Source organism: Eptesicus fuscus, chromosome 2 (assembly GCF_027574615.1).
Source record: "Eptesicus fuscus isolate TK198812 chromosome 2, DD_ASM_mEF_20220401, whole genome shotgun sequence".
Classification (NCBI taxonomy): domain Eukaryota; kingdom Metazoa; phylum Chordata; class Mammalia; order Chiroptera; family Vespertilionidae; genus Eptesicus; species Eptesicus fuscus.
In genome coordinates, this window is record NC_072474.1 from 68,626,534 (window position 1) to 68,646,123 (window position 19,590).

At 44.1% G+C, this 19,590-nt stretch overlaps 1 protein-coding gene across 1 annotated transcript in view; it reads right to left on the reverse strand.

Moving 5' to 3' along the window:
• The window catches only part of SEPTIN11 (septin 11), a 77,091-nt gene that overhangs the window by 20,588 nt on the left and 36,913 nt on the right, over positions 1–19,590 (reverse strand). The window contains exons 2-3 of the mRNA XM_008143655.3: positions 12,127–12,241; positions 2,508–2,703 (exon numbers count right to left, since the gene is read on the reverse strand). Coding sequence (XP_008141877.2) covers positions 2,508–2,703; positions 12,127–12,241 — 311 coding nt within the window. The remainder of the gene's footprint in view (positions 1–2,507; positions 2,704–12,126; positions 12,242–19,590) is intronic.

The following is a 19,590-nucleotide window of genomic DNA, read 5'->3' on the forward strand; positions in this document are numbered from 1 at the left end:
TTTGTAACTCTGATGAAGACTTGATGAGTTTGAGGATTCTCTCTAAGTGAATTTCAACCATCCTTGCTTTTCAGGGCTGTTTATCATTCTAGTTAATAAGCCACTGACAGTCTATCTCCATCTCCCAAAGGTAGGGCTAATTATTCGATTTCCAGCTCTACAGCAACATTTGGTTTCCTTCTTCTCCAGACCCCTTTCCTTCTTCACTGAAGAGCACAGACAACAAAACAAGGAAGTCCTTAATCCACAAAGAGTTAATCGTGCTATTAAGCATAACAGGAAACCTTACCAGATCTCTCTTCCTGCCTCCTTCTAGCTAGCCTGGTCCCAGGCAGATAATGCTGTAGGAATGCTGACATGTCCGAAGCCTATATAAACAAACTGGGACATTCTTGAGGTCTTGCATCAATGGCAGAAAAGCTTGCCTAATCCCCACACTAGTAAAATAATCATGGGTTCAGAGAAACAGCACATCCTTTACCATACGGTTACATAGCAATGCAAAAATGCATAGCCCACTTCCAGTTTTTTGATGGATGCAGGGCCTATCTGAACAACTATTTTAAACAGTAGTCATTTGGGCTTACAGTCCATAGTGTCAACACTGCCTTCTGGGGCACAGAGTTCTAAATGCCATTGAAAGAGGTTATGCAACAGCTGTCAAGAAATTTCAGAAGAAAAAAAATATTTGGTATCTAGGTTAGGTTAATATCACACTTCCTCTCTTCTAAATCTCCTTGGAAACTACTATTTGACCCAAATGAGTCAGATAATTTCTTAAAGAGGCCTCCAGCTGCAGCGATGAGGATCGGCACAGGACTAGCCACTTGCTGGTCGGTGCAGGTGAGTGCAAGCCCACCCGTCTAAGGCAAAGTCCCTGACTAGAGGCGGGGCAAAAATGTAGGGGCAGGACTGAGGCATGACTCTGAGCTGGAATAGCACGTGGAATCTTAGCAGCAGGATGCTGGAGGATAGTCTCATTCCTGCAGAAAGGGATCCTGAAAAGGCCCAGTTGCTGCCTTCCCACCGGAGTGCACACACTTTAACCCCAGGGAGAAACCGTGCGGGTCGGAGATGGAGACACGCCTTGCTCTGAGTGCGCACTGGGATTGCACAGTGACCAGGAGCCTCAGGTCTCTCCTGGGCTCCCACAATGCACCTGTGCTCTTTATCTGGTCGCCAGGGTTTTCTCTTCATCCACTCCACTGGGCATTACCAACAGCCTTCAGGCAGTAGCCTCACCATCGTTGCTTGGCACTGAGGTCAGAAGTTAAGAGCAACTGCTCAGCTGCAGGGGCTGAGCTCAGCTGTCCCTGACCCCTACACAATATACAGATAGTCCTTTTTGACCAGCAAAATAACATCTCTCACTATATCTAACACGTTCTCCTGTTATTACCGGACAATGTTTATTGAAGAGCATTTAAATTGCTCTATAGATAAAATAGAGCTCAGTGCTCGGCTATATAAGGAATTAAGTATTTCTTTGTCATTACCATGGTGCTCATATAGATAAGCGATAGTCAAAATCCAGGGTGGGCAAAAGTAGGTTTTCAGTTGTGCGTACATGAAACAGACTTTATATCTTATATTACTATTTATTAATTATTGTATTATTTTCATACAAACAACTGTAAACCTACTTTTGTCCCCCCATCTATCTAGGCAATGCACATTTCTAGATAAGAAATAGTTCAAGTTCCTTTATACAAAACACATGTATATAATATACATAGTTTTGAATAAAAATCCAAACAGGAAAAACCCTGGTAGTAATGAAGTTTCTGAGCTCTAAGTAAACACACCATCATTTGTTGACGTGGTGTTTTATTCCCATAATGCTCTCACTGCTCAAAAATGTCTCTGGAAGCCCCCCTCCTGGACGCATCTTTGGGCCTGGGACAGTTTTATGTTAACTTTCTCAAACTTCTTTTGAGATAAAATGTAATATTTAAAATAGCCAGAAACTAAGATTTTCCCAACAGATCTTTCATAAAAATGTTTTCTTCGCTTAGGGTTTTTAGGAGCAACCCGAGGCAGAAGTCACACAGGGACAAGGGTTCTTCTTGCAGGCGATGGTGGAGGATCTGGTTATCTGGACACACGTGGTGGCGGTTCTAGGGACCTAGCCCAGGGTCACCGGTGGCTGGTGGCAGGGGTTTCCGCTAACTGTCCTGTGGGGCAGTTGTATGTTTCTGTTCCTTTAGATTGATTTTCCCGATGGGAAATCCCCCAAACCTGGTTCCATGGCCCTCCTGGGAAAATGCCACAAGTTACCTTACTCCTCCTAACACATCCCGTTTCTGCTGACACTAGAGCTGGATCAATTACACAGGCTGATTCTGACCTAAAGAAGATTTCTCAGGACAAGACTGTCTCATCTTGTCATCGATACAGTTGGACCAACTCCCATCATCCGTGAACATTCATTCAGCCTTTGAATTTACCGGGGATGGGTCATGTTATTGCCTCATCCATTTATATCCCCGCAAAATCCCAAGATATACCTGTCATCTTTATTTATCTGGTCTCCAAATCCCACGGTGTCCACGATGGTTAATTTCAGCCGGACATTGCTTTCCTGAAGCTCGTAACTTCTGGCTTTTAACCGGACACCTGGTTCATTGTGAGTAGCGGGGTCACTTTCAAATTTGGTGTTGAATAAAGTGTCCATTAACGTGGACTTGCCGATGCCCGTCTCACCTACATGACCACAGGGGAAGGAATCAGAGAACGTGTCAGTGCCTCTCAGGAGTGTTTCATAACCACGTTTGTACAACTTCTAAAAAAGTCACGATCACCAGTACTCCCTCCACGAAAAGACAGTTCTTCCCAGGTGAGCTGTATCCAATACCTCCCTAGAAATGTCTTAGTAACTTTTAGAAACTATTCAGCAGAAAAGATCTTGAACTTACAGATTAAGATACTCTTCTTTAGCTCTAGAGAAACAACCTGTTGGTACATTACAAAGACATAACGTGTATCTCTTCTTCTCCTAATTGTTGGTGTGTAAAACTGTTACCTGAAAGAAACTATACTGTTGAGCTTCTGTTACTAGAAAGAAGGACATATTCCATTTATACTGAATTATCTGATACCAGGTACTGTTGTCATAAAGAATGACATTTTCCAAAACAACACTTTTGAGAATGACAGTAATAATCACACACCCGCTAAGTGACTGAGTGCTGACTTTGCGCCAGGTGCTGTGGCAAGAGCTTCCAATGCATGACCTATTTAAACCCTGTCACAATCCTCCATGAAGCAAACAGGTGCTCCCTTTCCCTCCATTTCATAGCCGGGGCACGAAGGCTCAGGTAGGGTGTAGGTAACTCGCCTGAAGTCACATTATTAAGTGGCAGAGCAAGGTTCTAACCCAAGTGTGTGTGACTAACACTTTTCATTGCTACTTCATAACTGTAATTTTGCCACTGTTATGAATCGTAACGTAAATATCTGTGTTTTCCGATGGTCTTAAGCGACCCTGCTAGCGGTTCTCAAACTGTGGGTTGTAGAGCCTAAGACCATCGGAAAACACAGATACTTACATTACGATTCATAACAGTAGCAAAATTACAGTTATGAGGTAGCAACGAAAATAATTTTATGGTTGGGGGTCACCACAACATGAGGAACTGTATTAAAGGGTCGCGGCATTAGGAAGGCTGAGAACCACGGCTCTATATTATCCTCACTGTCTTTTCCTATTCAGCTGGAGTCCAGATGGTAACCATTTAGTAGATAGTTCTCCCAGCTTCAGAGTGATGTCTGCAACAATGAAACTGAATCATGTTAAATGACCTGCAACAGTGGCCTTATTCATTCACACGGATAATTTAAGTCATTAAGTGTTTACTGAGACCCTAATATGTGCAGAGCAGAGTGGCAGGTACCTGGTACCACTCCACTAATCAAATGGCGAGCCACAAATGTGGAGCTACAGAGAGCTTTAGCCTGACCTTCATGATAAAACCAAGCAAAATCCTCCTTCATTCTAACTCTAATTCCCAAATTAATTCTGAGTCAAAAAAACAGTTGGCAAGGAGGAAGAACCCACCCCACCCTTGTCACTGGTGCTGGTGTTAGTGATTACATATGTGATGGCGGAAAAAGGGAAGGAGAAATCAAAGAACATTATCCATAGGGAAGTCTTTTTGTTTTGAATTTGGAAAATCTCCCTATTAGACTTCCAACTCAATCTGAACATGCTAGTTACGCTGCAGCCCTTCCAGCAAATCCTAGGAACAGTTCCTCTTCTAAAGGGTTCCGATAATGCCTGTTAGGATGGTGACCACTGCATGGGGAGACAAGAACTCTGGGATGTACAGCCCTGAGGCAAGTCTCCCACTGTAATGGCAAAACCCACTGAACAACTGTAAGTTCCATATTACTCACTGTTTTCCAACAGAATGCAAAAGCGACGCAGGATGGAGCTTTTCTGGATTTGAGCTTTCTCTAGTTAAGCAGCCTTGTGTGGCTTGCCGTTGACGACAATGATTCACTCAGAGGACGAGTCGGTCAAGTTTGTTTGCCTTACTTTTTAACCTTGCCCACTGGGCCCCGGATACATACAAGATCAAAGCATTCCCTCTCCTTTCAGCCTTCATTCAGCCAGTATTTTTCCATTGCTTACTCTGTACCAAGCTCTGTGTCACATCCTGGGAATACGACGAACTAGCCTGCTGTGGTCTTCTCCCATAGCATAGAGTCTGACCTGGAACGTGACTGAATGAACACCAATCAGACTCCAGTTTATTAGGATGGGAATAATATTCTACGTGTCTGCCATAACCACGTTCCTCTTATGAGCAAGACGATACTTTATACCTAGTGACCACAGGTACCTAAACCAGGGCTGGCGCCCTGAACAGAGGCACCCATGGAAGCCTGACCATGATGCTCTGAGACAGTGCCCCATCCTGGGCAGTGACCTGTCTGTCCAATCAGAACTCCCCTCCTTGCCAGTTTGAGTGAGAGATACACAATCTGCACACATGGCAATGGCATAAGCAAAGATATACAGAGAAGTGAATAAGCAGAAGCCATGAGGCAGCAAAGGCTTCAGGTAAACTTAAGATGCTAACAGACCATTAGCTGGGAATATAGGAGAAAGAGAGCAGATAGACACAACAGAGCTCAGTGTCTGAAATTCCATCTATACCAAGAAAAGGGTAATGTGCTAATTTGGGCAGATGTCTTCCAGACGTACATCCCGACAGAGCCACAGCCGCTACAAGGCCCAGGGCTCAGGCAGCTGCCGAGGCCGGCAGTGGTGGCAGCAGCAGCAGCAGTAGCAACGGGGTGATGGAGATGGTGCCTTCCCCTGAGCAGCCCGGTTGCCTCCCACAGAAGGAAGCCATCAGTAGGACATCCCCTGAGGGCTCCCAGACTGTGAGAGGGGACAAGCCGGGCTGAGGGACCCCCGACCTTGACCTCCCCACCTCCCCCCCGCACCCCGCACGAATTTTCGTGCACCGGGCCTCTAATCATTAATAATACTTGAGCATTTACTATGTGACAAGCATAGGTGCTGGGCATAAAATGGTGAATAAAAAGAGACAGCAGACACTGAGTGAACTTCTGTAACATCCTGAATGTCATTCCAGATCTCCGTGAAGTCTGCCTGTGTAGCAGGTGGGACGTTTTCCTGTCTTCCTTACCTTCCTGAATGTTCTTACCAGAAAGGCCCGTAGTGAGAGTAATCTAAACTAGTCTGTGCTCCCTAACATGATAGAGCTCAACAAGCTCATATCCATGATTCGTGGCTTAACAAAGTAACTTTGAGCAAAACAAAGTTACTGTGTAATGGATACAGAAAGAAAACAGGGATCTCACTCTTTTTTTTAAAAAATATTTTTTTTATTGATTTCAGAGAGGAAGAGAGAGAGAGAAACATCAATGATGAGAGAGAATCATTGATCGGCTGCCTCCTGCACACCCTCCTCCTGGGGATGGAGCCCACAACCCAAGCATGTGCCTTTGACCGGAATCAAACCTGGGACCTTCAGTCCGCAGGCTGACACTCTATCCACTGAGCCAAACCAGTTAGGGCAGGAACCTCACTCTTAGGGTACTTAGAATCAGGTAGGCAACCCAATACTGTAGGTACTCCAGTCATTTTACGTCCCTGTGACACATGTAACTTTTCCAAGTGCAGCAAACTTCTTTTCACGATTTACTTATTTTCAGGCCATGGACAAAGGGACGACAGCAGAACTACCTTATGAGGTAAAGGTTCTATCTGTAGACAGTGATTCATTCAACTTTCATCTCTTTCCCTAAGGACAGCAATAAAGCCTTCTATTCCCATGGTAGGGACTCTCGGTTACCATGACAGGACTGAAATTACCATCTCATTGACTTGGCTGAGAATTAGTTAAAGCTCTCGTCAATCAGGAACACCATGCTTTTTTTTTTTTTTTAAGGTAATTTTAATTATCATTTACATTAGGGAGGAAATTATGAACAATTAGCACTCCAGGCCCTACTTACAGCACAGGGTTAATCAGTGGGTTGGAAAAAACCACTGTTCCTTTAAATTTCAGAGTGCTTTACTTTCCATTTCCATGCCCTGTGCTTTTAAGAGCTGTAATTAGATACAGCTACTCCAGAAGCAGTGTGATTCACCAAAAGCAGTTCAGTAAGAAATGACAGCTTTTGGAATAAAAGTAATTCTAGAACTAGGAGAGTTTTTCAATGCATTAGTTTTTGAGGCCTCTCTCTAGCCTCCGAAAGGACATTTTCTCTACTTTTGAAAAGAATATTTTTGTTCATTCTAATTGAGTAACTGAAAGCCTACCAGGCATAGGTTCCAAGTCAAACTAAAGCGGTAACAATATTCTGAGAAAATTAATGACTGACACCAACTCTGAAGCATTTCCAGACTCCTTAGCAGAATACCTGGCCTTTATTAAAAGTTAATTGGAAAGAAAAGTGATCCTGATGATCTTTTATGCTGAGATTTGCCACTTGGGTAGATTTTCCCGAGTTTGCTGTTTTTAAGTGTGTGTGTGTGTGTGTGTGTTTTCTGTTGTAAATTCATCTACCTAAATACTTAGTTGTTAGAATAATTAGAGATTTACTTTTGAAGTGCCCCCCCTCCGCCCCCCGCCTTGGCTTCTGTTTCTCTGCTCCTGCAGATGCTGGTGAGCATGACACCAACATCACAGCGGAAAGCAGCCCCGCCTCTTCCGTTCTGTTCTCAGGCTTACTGAGTCTACAAGCTCTTCGTCGGACATTAAAAGAACAAACAAAAAAACCCAACCACAACAAACAAGCAGAAGGGCTATATTATTAATTAACTAGAAGGGACTTGTAGATTGATCACAGAGTTGCTCTGTGATGCAGCATTTGTACTCTGACGGCCGAGGCTGAGTACTGGGATGACGAGCCAGTCCCTGTGCAGGAAGGTCTGCCACCTGCTCTAACGATTCCCAATTTCATTCCTGGTTGGAGCCAGATAATCAGAGCGCTGTGCACCTAAGCTGTGTCGTTTCATCTCCTCAGAGAATCGCCTCGGATGAAACATGCGTTGGCTAATCCCACCCGCCTGCGTGAGGGATTTGAAAGAAAAGCATGTGACTCTTGGCATCGCATGGATCCACTACACTGACCTGAGGACACTCAGGAACTAGACCGAGATGTGGGGACATGTATCTTTTCTGAAAACCCACGGGAGAACCTTTTTCCAGGTGAAGTTGTGTTTCATCTAGAGGAACTCTTTTATTTTAACCTCACAGATACTATAAACCTGTCATTACTAAACTGTCAACATATTTGGCACATAACACGTGCTCAATACATATCTGCTGAACGGCTTTCCTCCATGCTCTGCCCACTGGCTGAAAGGCAAACGCATTCCTGATAGGCAGGTCTGATGGCTTTGAGTTCTGACTCTACCTCTGACTTCACCTTACTTTGGGGGGTTAATTGTATCTTTATTCATCTACTCATTCATTTCACCCTGTAAACCACTTTATATGCCTTCCTAGAAAAGCAAGATGGAATAAAAAAAGTTCACCATTTGACTGTAAAATCCTACAGTTTATGTTGACACTACAGCCTTGGCTAAAATGATCTTAAACTGGTCAGTTTTCTATTCCTCTTCTGTCATTCCCTCGAAACAATTATTGTTGAGTTACTTTAAAAATATCTATTTTCAAAATGCACCATTGATTTACTTTGGCCCTGCTATTGAGCTGGTTCCCCTTCCAAAGCACGGGTGTTGCAGTGTTTGCTCCATCTCTGCCTGTGCACAGAGACCCCACAGACGGCTGCATCAATGCTGACGTTTCTCGCAGAGCTAGTGTCATTTTGGAAAACGAATGAGAAAGATATTTAAATTGTAAATTGTGACTAATTTAGATTCTCTGGAGTAATACAGCATGGGTAAGACAGAAAAGGCTTTATTTAAACCAACGTGCAGCTTTGAGGTGATTCAGTGTGTTGCAGGCAAGATGGGGAGTGAGGGAACTATGAACTCCCGGGTGCTCTGGTACCCAGCTTAGCTTCAAGAATTCTCTTCCCGGTTAAGTGAACACTACTCTCTCACTCTTGGTTACATTTCTTTCCAGAGCTCATCAGAGATGGATGCTAATAACAGACATTTAATTCAGTGCCTCTAAAACTAGACTAAGCTCATGCCAGGGTTAGTTTCTGCCCCGGTTCATTTCCTCTGTTTGCGACCTACAGTACCTTGCCACAAAACAAATTTTGAGAAACATCATCAGATTCCTTACTAGGCTCATAACTTTTTAAAAAATCCTCAATTCCCTTCCATACTTATCACATGAAAATAATTTAATGATGCTATAAACAGCAAACACACACATACTGTATAAAAAATTACAAATAGACAGTGGGATGACAAGGAGAAAAGAAAGTACCATGGATGCTCTGAAGCTAAATATGACACCTATTCCTCTGAGGGCTGTCAAAAGCTAGAACCCTTTTTCACAGACTCTTACTTTAAAAATAGATGGACCATTGATTGACAGAGAGAGTTGTTTTCTTATACAGATATTTTGCTGTGAAATATTCATGGTAAAAAGATTTGATGCATTCTACTCTCTGAGGATAAGTATGCTTAATATTAATGCTGACACCCCTGTGTCCCAAAGAGCTAATGCTGGCTCTAACCACAGGGCTCCAAAGAGTTATGGAAAAGAATCTGCTGGCTTGATATACTGGCGTGGAAGGACAGCCAGGACTTACTGTGGAGTGAGAAAAAGAAAACACAGCCCGGCCAGTGTGGTGCCGTGGTTGAGCATCAACCTATGAACCTAGAGGTCACGGTTCAATTCCAGGTCAGGGCACATGCCCAGGTTGTGGGCTCGATCCCCAGGGTGGGGCGTGGAGGAGGCAGCCGATCAATGATTCTCTCTCATCATTGATGTTTCTATCTCTCTCCATCCTCTGCCTTCCTCTCTGAAATCAATAAAAATATATGTAAACAAAACAAAACACAGAAGAATATGAGCTCTAAAACCAAAATTAATAAGTTCTTGTATAATTGTGAAAGAGCTGCTGTCTATGTCCAGTGTGTGCCTCTCTCATGCCCGTCCGCCTTCTGACCAAGTCTTCTTTCCCATCAGAACCTCTTGTGTTTGGGGCTGGGCTCACCCCATCACCCTCCCTGGGGACTCAGGCCACCATTCAATATATGGCCTTTTCAGTGTTGGGGGTTGAGGAAGAGTCTTAACTGAGTGTAAACTGGATTTTAGCAATTCTCTATGGAAATTTTCCTACTATAAGAAGAGTGAGAGAGAGAAGTGCAATGTTGCTGGCTTTGAAAATGGAAGGTCCAAGAGCCACTAGAAGCTAAAAAAGCAAGGACAAGTAGTCTCCCTGGAGCAGTGGTCACAAACCTTTCAGACCTCATGGACCACCAGTGGTTTGCGGACCACCGGTTGGCGACCGCTGTCCTAGAGATTCTGGAAAGGTCCGTGGTCCTGCTGATGCCTCGAATGGAGCCCAGGGGGACAGATGTTGAACTTCTAGAGAACCACAAGGTAATACTAATAGTAATGGATTGGTGTTGTTTTAAGCCTCCAAAAATAATTTCCAAGTACAGAAAGATGTAGAAAGTTTCTAGAAGGATTTCAGTGTTATTTCTGTGGAATGGAAATGAGGGTGAAAAACGAAAAGGAAGGGGGGGGGGTTGTTTTTTTAAACAGAAAGTATGTACTATTTCTGTTAGTTTGAAAAACTAATTTTAAACATGTCTAAGAATAGAACCAGAATCTAAAAAAAAAATCTAAGCATCATAGGTATTGTCACCCACCCAGGTGAGTCAAAATAGCAGCTGCTCTGCAAATCCAACAGGGCAGCATGGACATGGCTTGGGAGGAATTCTGACCAGCATCATAACTGTGCTATTTATTTAACACCAGGGGTCGGCCCAGGAACCCAACACCCCCACTTCACACCACAGACCCTGTCAAACCAGGTCCGTCCAGCAAGCCCAGTGCCCCTGGAAAATTTCCCAACCTGCAGGAGCTGGGACATAACTCTCCCATGTATTTGTGAAGCTGATTTTGAAGACAAGGCTGGGGGAGGCAGGGAAGAGAAGCCAGAATCGTAATCAGCCTACAATTTAGCCCACTTTTCAATAGAAAAAAAAAAAAAATCAACAAATTGCCAACAAATTGCTATGCTAATGAGGAACTGCAGGCTCTGCAAGCAGCATTTACTGTAAGAGAAAAGGCAATTCATTTGGGCCTCGCTGTAGAACGAGCTGCCACTCAGGAGGCGCCCTGCTGAATTTTAAATGGCTTCACTTCACGGAGGGAGAAGGAGAGAGCAAGCAGGAGAGCTGGCTGCCTGGTCCTGTCTTCCCCTCACACAGTGCGGAGGACCGCACGCCAGAGAGCGAGCCGGTCCACGTGCCAATCCCCGGTGGCTTTCTGCCGATGAGCACCCAGTGCAGCACCTGCAAGCAACATGTCCAAATACTTCCCAACAGGGAACATCTGCCCCTCCCCCCGCAATGGGTATCACTAAAAAATGGTGGTTCTTACATTGAGTGCACACCTTTTCTAAAGTCATTTCACTTTTCGTGGACAAGAGAAGTGAGTCTGGTACATTCTGCCAAGCCTGGGCCCACTGGGCTCTACAGAGACACAGAATTCCTGCTGTTCTTCCTCAGAGTGAAGTCTTGGGGGTGCGTGCCCAGAGGACAATGGCAACAAACCAGTGCCGCCCAAACCACTGCCCTGCGGCTTAGCCGGGCCACTCATTCACCTGGAGCGACCTGTCCAAGGAAAGGCCATCATCTGTCCCAGGAACATTGCTGCTTCAAATCTACAGGAGATGTGTATTTCTGCCTCCCCCTTTCCCCACCGTCTTTTCTACCTTCCCCCTCTCGGTGTAAAAGGGATCTGACTAGAGAGAAGAAGAAAAATACCACAGCCAGCGGCCTAGGCTAAGGTGTGATGCTCAAAGGGTATGAAGAAAATGTACTGAGGATACAAGTAAGCCAGATGGCTTTGACCTTGGCCATCTGTCTAACAGGAATACATTTAGGTCAATTTTAGATTCCAACGTAAGGATGAAAGGTTAATCCGACAATTGGGCAGAAAGTTTATTTCAAATATAAAACAATTGTAAGTTGTCTTTTGCTCTCAAAGCAAACATTTTAAATGCTGTGTGTTTATTAAAGTAGTTAGAGTAGTTTCAGATTTTACTTACCGTCGGTAGAATATCTTTTAAAAACCCCTAGTGGAGGTTACTGGTGCACTGCAGTTAGAGACCCGAGAAACACATGCCTAACAGGCTTCTGGTTGTCTTACTATGTATGTACATCTCAGTTCCTGCTTTTAACTAGTGTCTAGTTAGGGTCTAAGTCCCTCCCCCTATCAAAAATGAAAATAGTGATTTAATAATAACATTAAACTGACCACTAAGTAAAAATAATTTGAGCAACACCACAAAACTTACAACGCATGTACCCAAATACAAGAATCGTTGTAACGGTGGGACATATAGACAGTGGGTATTATTGTCCCGCTTTTCTAATGAGAAAGTGAAAATGTCATTCTGCTTATTTCCTGAAATGAGTCTCTCTCACAGGCACCTGCCAGCTGAAGGTCAGACTCCGTGCCCAGCAACAGGTGAGGAGTCACTTACCAACACACAGGATGTTGAAACAGAACCCTTGGGAAGTTGACTTGTTGACCAGCTGGTCAGGAAGACTGTCAAATCCAACATGGCCGGAGAGGGACAAGTTTCGGAGCTCTTCATTCTGGAATTACAGAGGGGACATGTTTGAGAACCCACGAACGGTGCCACCTGGATACCACACGTTACGGAAAACACCCTCCCCCTTCCTTTCTTCCTGACGTGCCTGGAAGAAGAGCTTGCCTCTCTACCCACACCCTCCTTGGCTTCTACACAACTGAAGGGACTAACAACCCAAAGCCATGCTCTTTTCACAAAATCACATCCACTCCCAAGTGGATGGTCTTCAGCACACCTCACTCCCTGTTTCATGTGCACCGGTCCAGGGAAAATGGAGGTGACTATTTCAGATACGTAGTAAGAGACATAAAAAACTCCAACCATTTTGGTAGCTTTGAACACTCAAGAAAAACTTTCAAATGACTTTCAACCCACAGTAAAAACTAAGTAACACTCTTCCAGATACATGGAAGGAGCTCTGAGAAGCTCACAGTGGCTCACAGCTGAGAAGCTTCCTGCACCCTCTCGCAATCTGTGACTCCTTGGGGGATTGTTGGATTGCAGGTTTCAGCCCGATCCCCGCAGGCCAGGCCGAGGGACCCCACCAGTGCACGAATCCATGCACCGGGCCTCTAGTATGCATATAAGATCTTTGGTTAATCTCTTCCTGCCCTCCCCCTGCCCCCCCTTCCCTCTGAGATTCATCAGTCTGTTCCATGTTTCCATGCCTGTGCAGAATGTCTGCCCCCTGGTGGTCAGTGCGTGTCATAGCTACTGGTCAAACAGTCGCTTAGGCTTTTATATATAGATGCCTACTGCCTCCATGACTTTGGAGGCATCCCAAGGGTGTTGGAGATGACCTGCGAAACCTTTCCTTCCCAGGAAAGCAGAGGTCAGCGATGTTCCTTCAGTTACAATACCACAGTTATGGCTTGGGATTCCAGAAACTAGATACCGAAAGCCTTCTTGAAAACACGACTCCTGGTGTTCTGGCTATGTTGCCAATGAACTTTATATTCAAAATGCTAAAATTTGGATAAGAAAAAGAGCCTCAAATTTAAAGTTTAATAATTAAAAAAAAAAAGAAGCCATTAGCCAGGGTCACTTAGTTAACATTTTTAAAAAATAAAATGCAGGTTTCCTTTATGCCTATTTGGGTTAGATAATGATGGGAGGGATGTCTTTTAGTAATCTGGGACTGAGACTCCACATCCAAATCGCCAGGGTCACTACAGAGGCAGAGAAATGTGATTCCCTGAACGTAGTGATTTTAAGGGACTGTTTTATGAACAATATAATGTCTAAGGTCCTTGCCAGCTCTAAAATCCTGATTCTCTGAACAAGACTAAAAGCCATCACGCTGCCTGAATACCATGGTGGCAGCTGCAGGCTTGAGGTCAATGGGACAGAGAACAGATGCTCAGTCTATGAATAGTTTCCTTGAAACCTGCCAACAGTGAATACGAGCCTCAAGAGTGGGCACTTATCCTTGAACAGGATGGCACGGTGGGCAGCTCACCAACAGCTTCCGGAGCAGGCTCCAGTCGGCAGCAGGCCTGGTAGCTGGCCCGTCCGCCCCCAAATACCACACGGCCCTAATTCTACTCTCTCGCCCATCCCTTCCTCTTCAGATACCTCAAGGTTCAGACAGCAGGTATTTTTAGGGCGTGTACCACATCCGCCAAGACTTGGGGGAGGAGGATTTGAAATGAGTCTGGGTTATATTTAGACCTCTTTCCATCACAGCTGTGCAGTGGCTGCTGTGTGTCAGGCTAGGAAAAGCCACACCAGCCTGCATTTCAGTCACATCCCTGATTCGAACACTCAGCAAATGGCACAAGAGAAGACAAGGCCCAGAAGAACCATCATCCCACTTCCCCTCTCCTCTCCATCACAATTTTAATTTCCAGGGATCGGGAGGGGGCGTGGCTCACTGCTCGGGATTCTGGAGTGTTGGGTTTTTAAACTCAGATACCCACCCAGGAGCCAATCCTGGTAAAGAATCAGTTAGTAATTATAGCTCTCATCCCAGGACCCAATGCTCAGCATCTCATATTCTCACCATTTCCAAAACACGAGAAACCACCCCCACATCCACTGAGTATTTTTATACCCACGGAAAAACCACACACAAAATGAAGGGTTATAAAACAGTTTGGTCCAGAAATTTTTTTTTTTTAAATTTGAAGGTATGTCTTCAGTCTCCGTCTTCTAACTTTGTAACAAAAAATATGTAAATGTTATAATGCCATTTTTAAAATTCCATAATCTGAGCCTAATTCTCTGCCCAGCATTAAAGGAATCCTGGGAGTTACTGCCCATCAGCATGTGATGGGGAAAAGGGAAACGGGCATTTCTCTTTTGATCCATGAATAGATTGAAAAAACTGGAAGGCACGTAGGAAATGTGAGGAGAGGTCTAACTCACACAGAGCAGCGGAATCAAACCCCACACTCCGGTGCTTACCACGCCAAGCTTACTGCTTCCTGCCTCAGCTGCTTCTGTCCAAAGAATGTGGGGTCCCTTCGGAGGCTGTGGGCGTGGTCTCAGGCACTCTCCTCCTTTCTGTCTTTACCGCTCTCAGAACCGAGGCACTTGATCTCTGACACGGATCTCTTTGCCTGCATTCAGTCCTGAATTTCTATCAAAGGGGTGTTTTTCTTGGGTTGTCCTCTCTGTACCTCAAATTGATATTCTCCAAACTGAAATCCTATTCCTCTATCCTAAACCACCCCTACGCCAGAGTTCCCTATGCCTGTTAGTGGCGCTTATCTATGCTTGAGACCCACCTACCCCCATATTCATTCCGAAGTGCCAGCAATGCCCCATCCTCTTCTCTAGTCCCACTAATCCAACAGCCTCCCAGCTGTCTCCTGGCCCAGATCCTGTTCCCTCTAATCCCCTCTGTGCCTCGCCGGCAAAGGGATCTCAGTACTCAAAGGCCCACAGTCCCAAACCCTGGCCGGCCATCTCAGGACCTCCATGGGCTAACTCCAAACCTCTATTCCAGGCATCCTCAAACTATGGCCTGCGGGCCACATGAAGGTGTTTTTGCCGTTTTGTTTTTCTACTTCAAAATAAGATATGTGCAGTATGCATAGGAATTTGTTCATAGTTTTTTTTTAAACTATAGTCAGGCCCTCCAACGGTCTGAGGGACAGTGAATTGGCCCCCTGTTTAAAAAGTTTGAGGACCCCTGCTCTATTCCTACTGGATCGCCCACTGCTCCCCATAGAGCACATTACACTGCAGTTCACCTGAATTCCTCACCTTTCCTGGGACAATCTCAGGTTTCTCCCATCAGAGTTCATTCACAGTTTCCTCCATCTGGGAGGTCCAATGTTTACATAACCAAGCCTTCTAGATCCCACTGAAATTTACCTCCATCATTGTCTTTATTATGAAATTTCAGTGAACTTGCTCCTTATCAAGAAAAGGAAAACAATGATAGCATAAAGGTGGCTCAAGCTATCTGGTATTCCATGATCACCATAACAGCTAACATTTACCGACCATTTCCAATGTTCCAGAAAAGCGCTAACCATGAATGAACTAGTTCATGTACCTGAACAATTCTATGCGGCAGTTACTATTATTACCCAATCCCAACTCACAGATGAGAAACCAGAGCACAGAAGTTCAGTAACTTACCCAAGGTCACACAGCTAGTACACTGAGGAGCTGGAACGTGCCGTTAGTCACCGCTATCTCACAATCTGAGTCACCTTTTTCATCTCATGGCACACAAACTAATTACTAAAATTCTGGGGCACAGCAAAAAATATATTTTTTGCCGATCTGACAAAAAACAAAACAAAAACACAACGGTATAATTTTGAATCATTCACACTGGACAGCTATTGTTATGTTGGCTGTTGTCCTTTTCTTTTTTTAATTAAAAAAAAGTGGGGGGGGGAAAGAGGTCTGTGCCCCTGTCTAAATAGTCAGGTATTGCATATTTGCTGCTGTTGTTAATCCTTACCCGACGATATTTTTCACTGATTTTTTAGAGAGAGTGAATGGGAGGGGGATAGACAGAGAGAAAGAAACACTGATGTGAGAGAGACACATCGATTGGTTGCCTCCGCATGTACTCCAACAGAGGCCAGGGATCGAGCCTGCAACCGAGGTACATGCCCTTGACCAGAATCAAACCCAAGACCCTTCAGTCTGCAGCCAACGCTCTAGCCACTGAGCCAAACCGACTAGGGCAGTACTGCATGTTTTAAAAGAATTCTTGCAGCACACCAGTTGAAAACCGCTGATCTAAGTTCCTGGCAGCCCCAGACAATACAATGATTTGAGTGTTATAAAAATCCAGTATGTTAAAATAGAAAGGAAAAAATATTCTAACCTTGTCATTCTCTAAAGATGATAACTATAAGAGGTGGAAGTCAAGGGTTAGTATTGGCAAAGTAGCTCCAAGTATATTTTCACTGGTCCTGGCAAGGCTGAGACTAGATGTTGATTTTCGCAACTATGGCACATGAAGCCAATAATATAAGGCTTAGTTTTGACCAACATGAAGCCACTAAGTAGGAAGACCTTAATTGATTTAGTCCTCCACTTGCTAATCTATCTAGTTTTGTACTTAGATGATTTGTATGCTTCTTCTACCTTGAAATGGGTTGTGACTAAATTCTGTGGTATAAAATAAAATCACCAGTCTTTAACTTGACAATCTCATTTTTCTCTTTTCAGAGCATCTCCACATGGATACAATTATTTGTTCATTCAAAAATACTCACTGCTCAAAGCACAAGGGAGCAAAATACGCTATTTTTGTTATTCACTGAGAAACACTTTTCCTGCCTTTACAAAGGATACAATGTAGTGATAGAGAAAGGACATAAGTAAAGATAAAGCCGCAAGAGTAACAGTAATAAATGCCATGACTTTAACTATGGGGTGACATTGGGAGGGTGAGGGAAGGGGGTGCTAGGAAAAATCAGAAGGCACCATTTAAGAAGGCTAGAGCTTCCAGATCTACCAGGATAACAGAAGTCCAGTTTGCAGACTTCCAGATAAACGCCCTCTATGCCTAAAAGGTCACTTTGTTATGAATGTATGCTTTGAAGGGTATCATTCATTGACAAGTATTTCAGAAGATGCCAGGCTGACTTCATTACTGAAATCGTTACAGAACGAATTATATAAGAATGTGTGTGCACACTTGCGTTCTGAGTGCTGCTTTAAAATACGTTCCACGATCCTGAACCCTGCGTAACCAGAAGCAGGATGGCAAAGGCTGGGCCTCAGACAGCCGTGGGTTTGAACCCCAGAGCCTTGCTTCCTACTTGCTTTAGTCTCTGTTTCTCCATCAGTAAAAACAAAGCACTCGGCAGGGTGTTGGGAGGAGCCAAGGAAATGGCATGTATGAGAGTGCCTAGCCTTTATCCCGTCCTCAGGAAACCTGGGTTTCCTTTCCCTAAATTGGGTGGGAGGAGGAGAAGGCCGTGATTTCAAAGTCTGAAGTGAATCCGGGGCTCTCCTGCGGCTGTGGGGCATGCCAGAAGGGCTGATCAGACTCACCAAGGAGGAGAAACCACAAAGGAAAGAACCGAGTGAACAACAAGGAAATGGAAGCGAGCATGGGGATTGTAGCAAGGAGAAAATCCACCCGAAATAGGAAAGTCATTTACAAAGCTGGGGGAGAGCCAGAGACCCCCATTCCTGCTGAGGGGGGGGGGGTGCCATTCAGGCTGGAAACCATTCTGGACCCCCATCTTCTCTTTTACTTCTATTTTAATCCAGCCTGGAGCCTCTTGAAATTGACCCACTAAATGTGCCCATTGAAATTAACCCACTAAATGTGCCCAGTTCTATTCACCATAACTCAAAGTGAAGTGCTATCCTTCTTTACTTTTAAAACTGAAGGCGTGGGGAGATGTGGTTCTCGTCTAGAGCAGCTGATCCTTATCAGCCGGCGGAAGCCAGGGCATGTTACCAAGGTGATATATGTTTTAATGTATGCTGAAAACAACAGACTTAATCTTTACCTTCAAAGATAGATTATTACAACTTAGAAAGATCTTTGCCCCTTAAAAATTTAAATTATTTTCTAATTTTAAGAGATTACTTCTTTTTCACATTCATTTAGAGAGCTGGAGGTTTTTGTTGACAAGAGGTGCTGATTCTAATCTTCTCAACGCCTCATTTTATGATAATTATATTGATCCAAGTCACTTAAGCCCCAGTCTTATGTTTTCTCATCTGTTAAATGAGGAGATCTAAAGAAACGACCTCTAAGCAAAGTCTTCGGTTCTAAGGCGAATTCTAAGGTTTCTTGAGGCTGGAAGTCAGAAGTGCATAAATCTAAATCTGTCATTTTGCTTGAGGAAAGCCAACACGGGATGAAAAATTCCTGGTCGTCTATTTTCTCTTGCCAGATCAGGACGGCTCAATTTCTCAATGACCCTTGAAAGGAAGTTTCTATCAGCTGTCCTGCCAAACTCCAAACCTAACAAATCTGTGTGCCTACCTCTGTTTCCCACCCAACTTTTTAAATTTTTGCGTGTTTAACTATAATAATTATGACCTGGTTTCAAGAAGTTATAAACGCACCCTCTGTAAATGCCCTGCTTCAAAACATTTTTTTTTCCTTCAGCTCTATCTGCAGCCTTCCACAAGATTTTTGAAGAATGGGTTTATAGCCTCAAAACAAAACAGGAAATAACTCTTCTGTGTAAGTTAATCATGTCTTCAGGAAGAAAAGTAAACCTTTACTCATGCTTTCATTCATTCAACAAATATTTATTGAGTACCAACATGTGCTGGATAACTGTGCTAAATGCTAAGGGGATGATGGTGAGAAAACAGAGCATTCCTAACTCATGGAGCTCACCGTCTAGTGAGACACACAGGTGCTAATCAAATAGTCACAAATGCACCCCCATAAGCGATCCAAAGTACCCGGTGCTGTGCAACCTTAGAACTTAGGTGATTAACTGGTCATTTTTCCAGTGAACCCACCAGTCTATGTAGTGTGTAAAAACACGTATTTGTCTGCAGCATTGTTAAATATTATTAATTTAGTAGGTATATTCAGATGAAAACAGAGAGTCCTTCTGACAAGCATTGCCTAATGGGAGGAGACAGAAACAATGACGACTCAAGTCTTAAGAAAACGAATGCCCAATTTTAACTGGAGCGGAGATGGAACCATGGGGCACCCTCCCTTTGCTCACTGTCTTTTCTCCATAAAGAAGATGCACACTCAGAGAAAAGGTCATATCCCTTCATCGCAGGTTGTCTTTTTTTTTTTTTTTTTTTTGAGGTCCCGTTGAAGAGAAGCAAAGAGACCATGCTGCTTCTCACATTAAATCCCTGACTGACCACTGGCCACTTGCCAGGATTTGGAGAAATTCTGGCCTCACCAACAGTCCAAGAAGTTAAGTTTTACCCAAGTGCCTG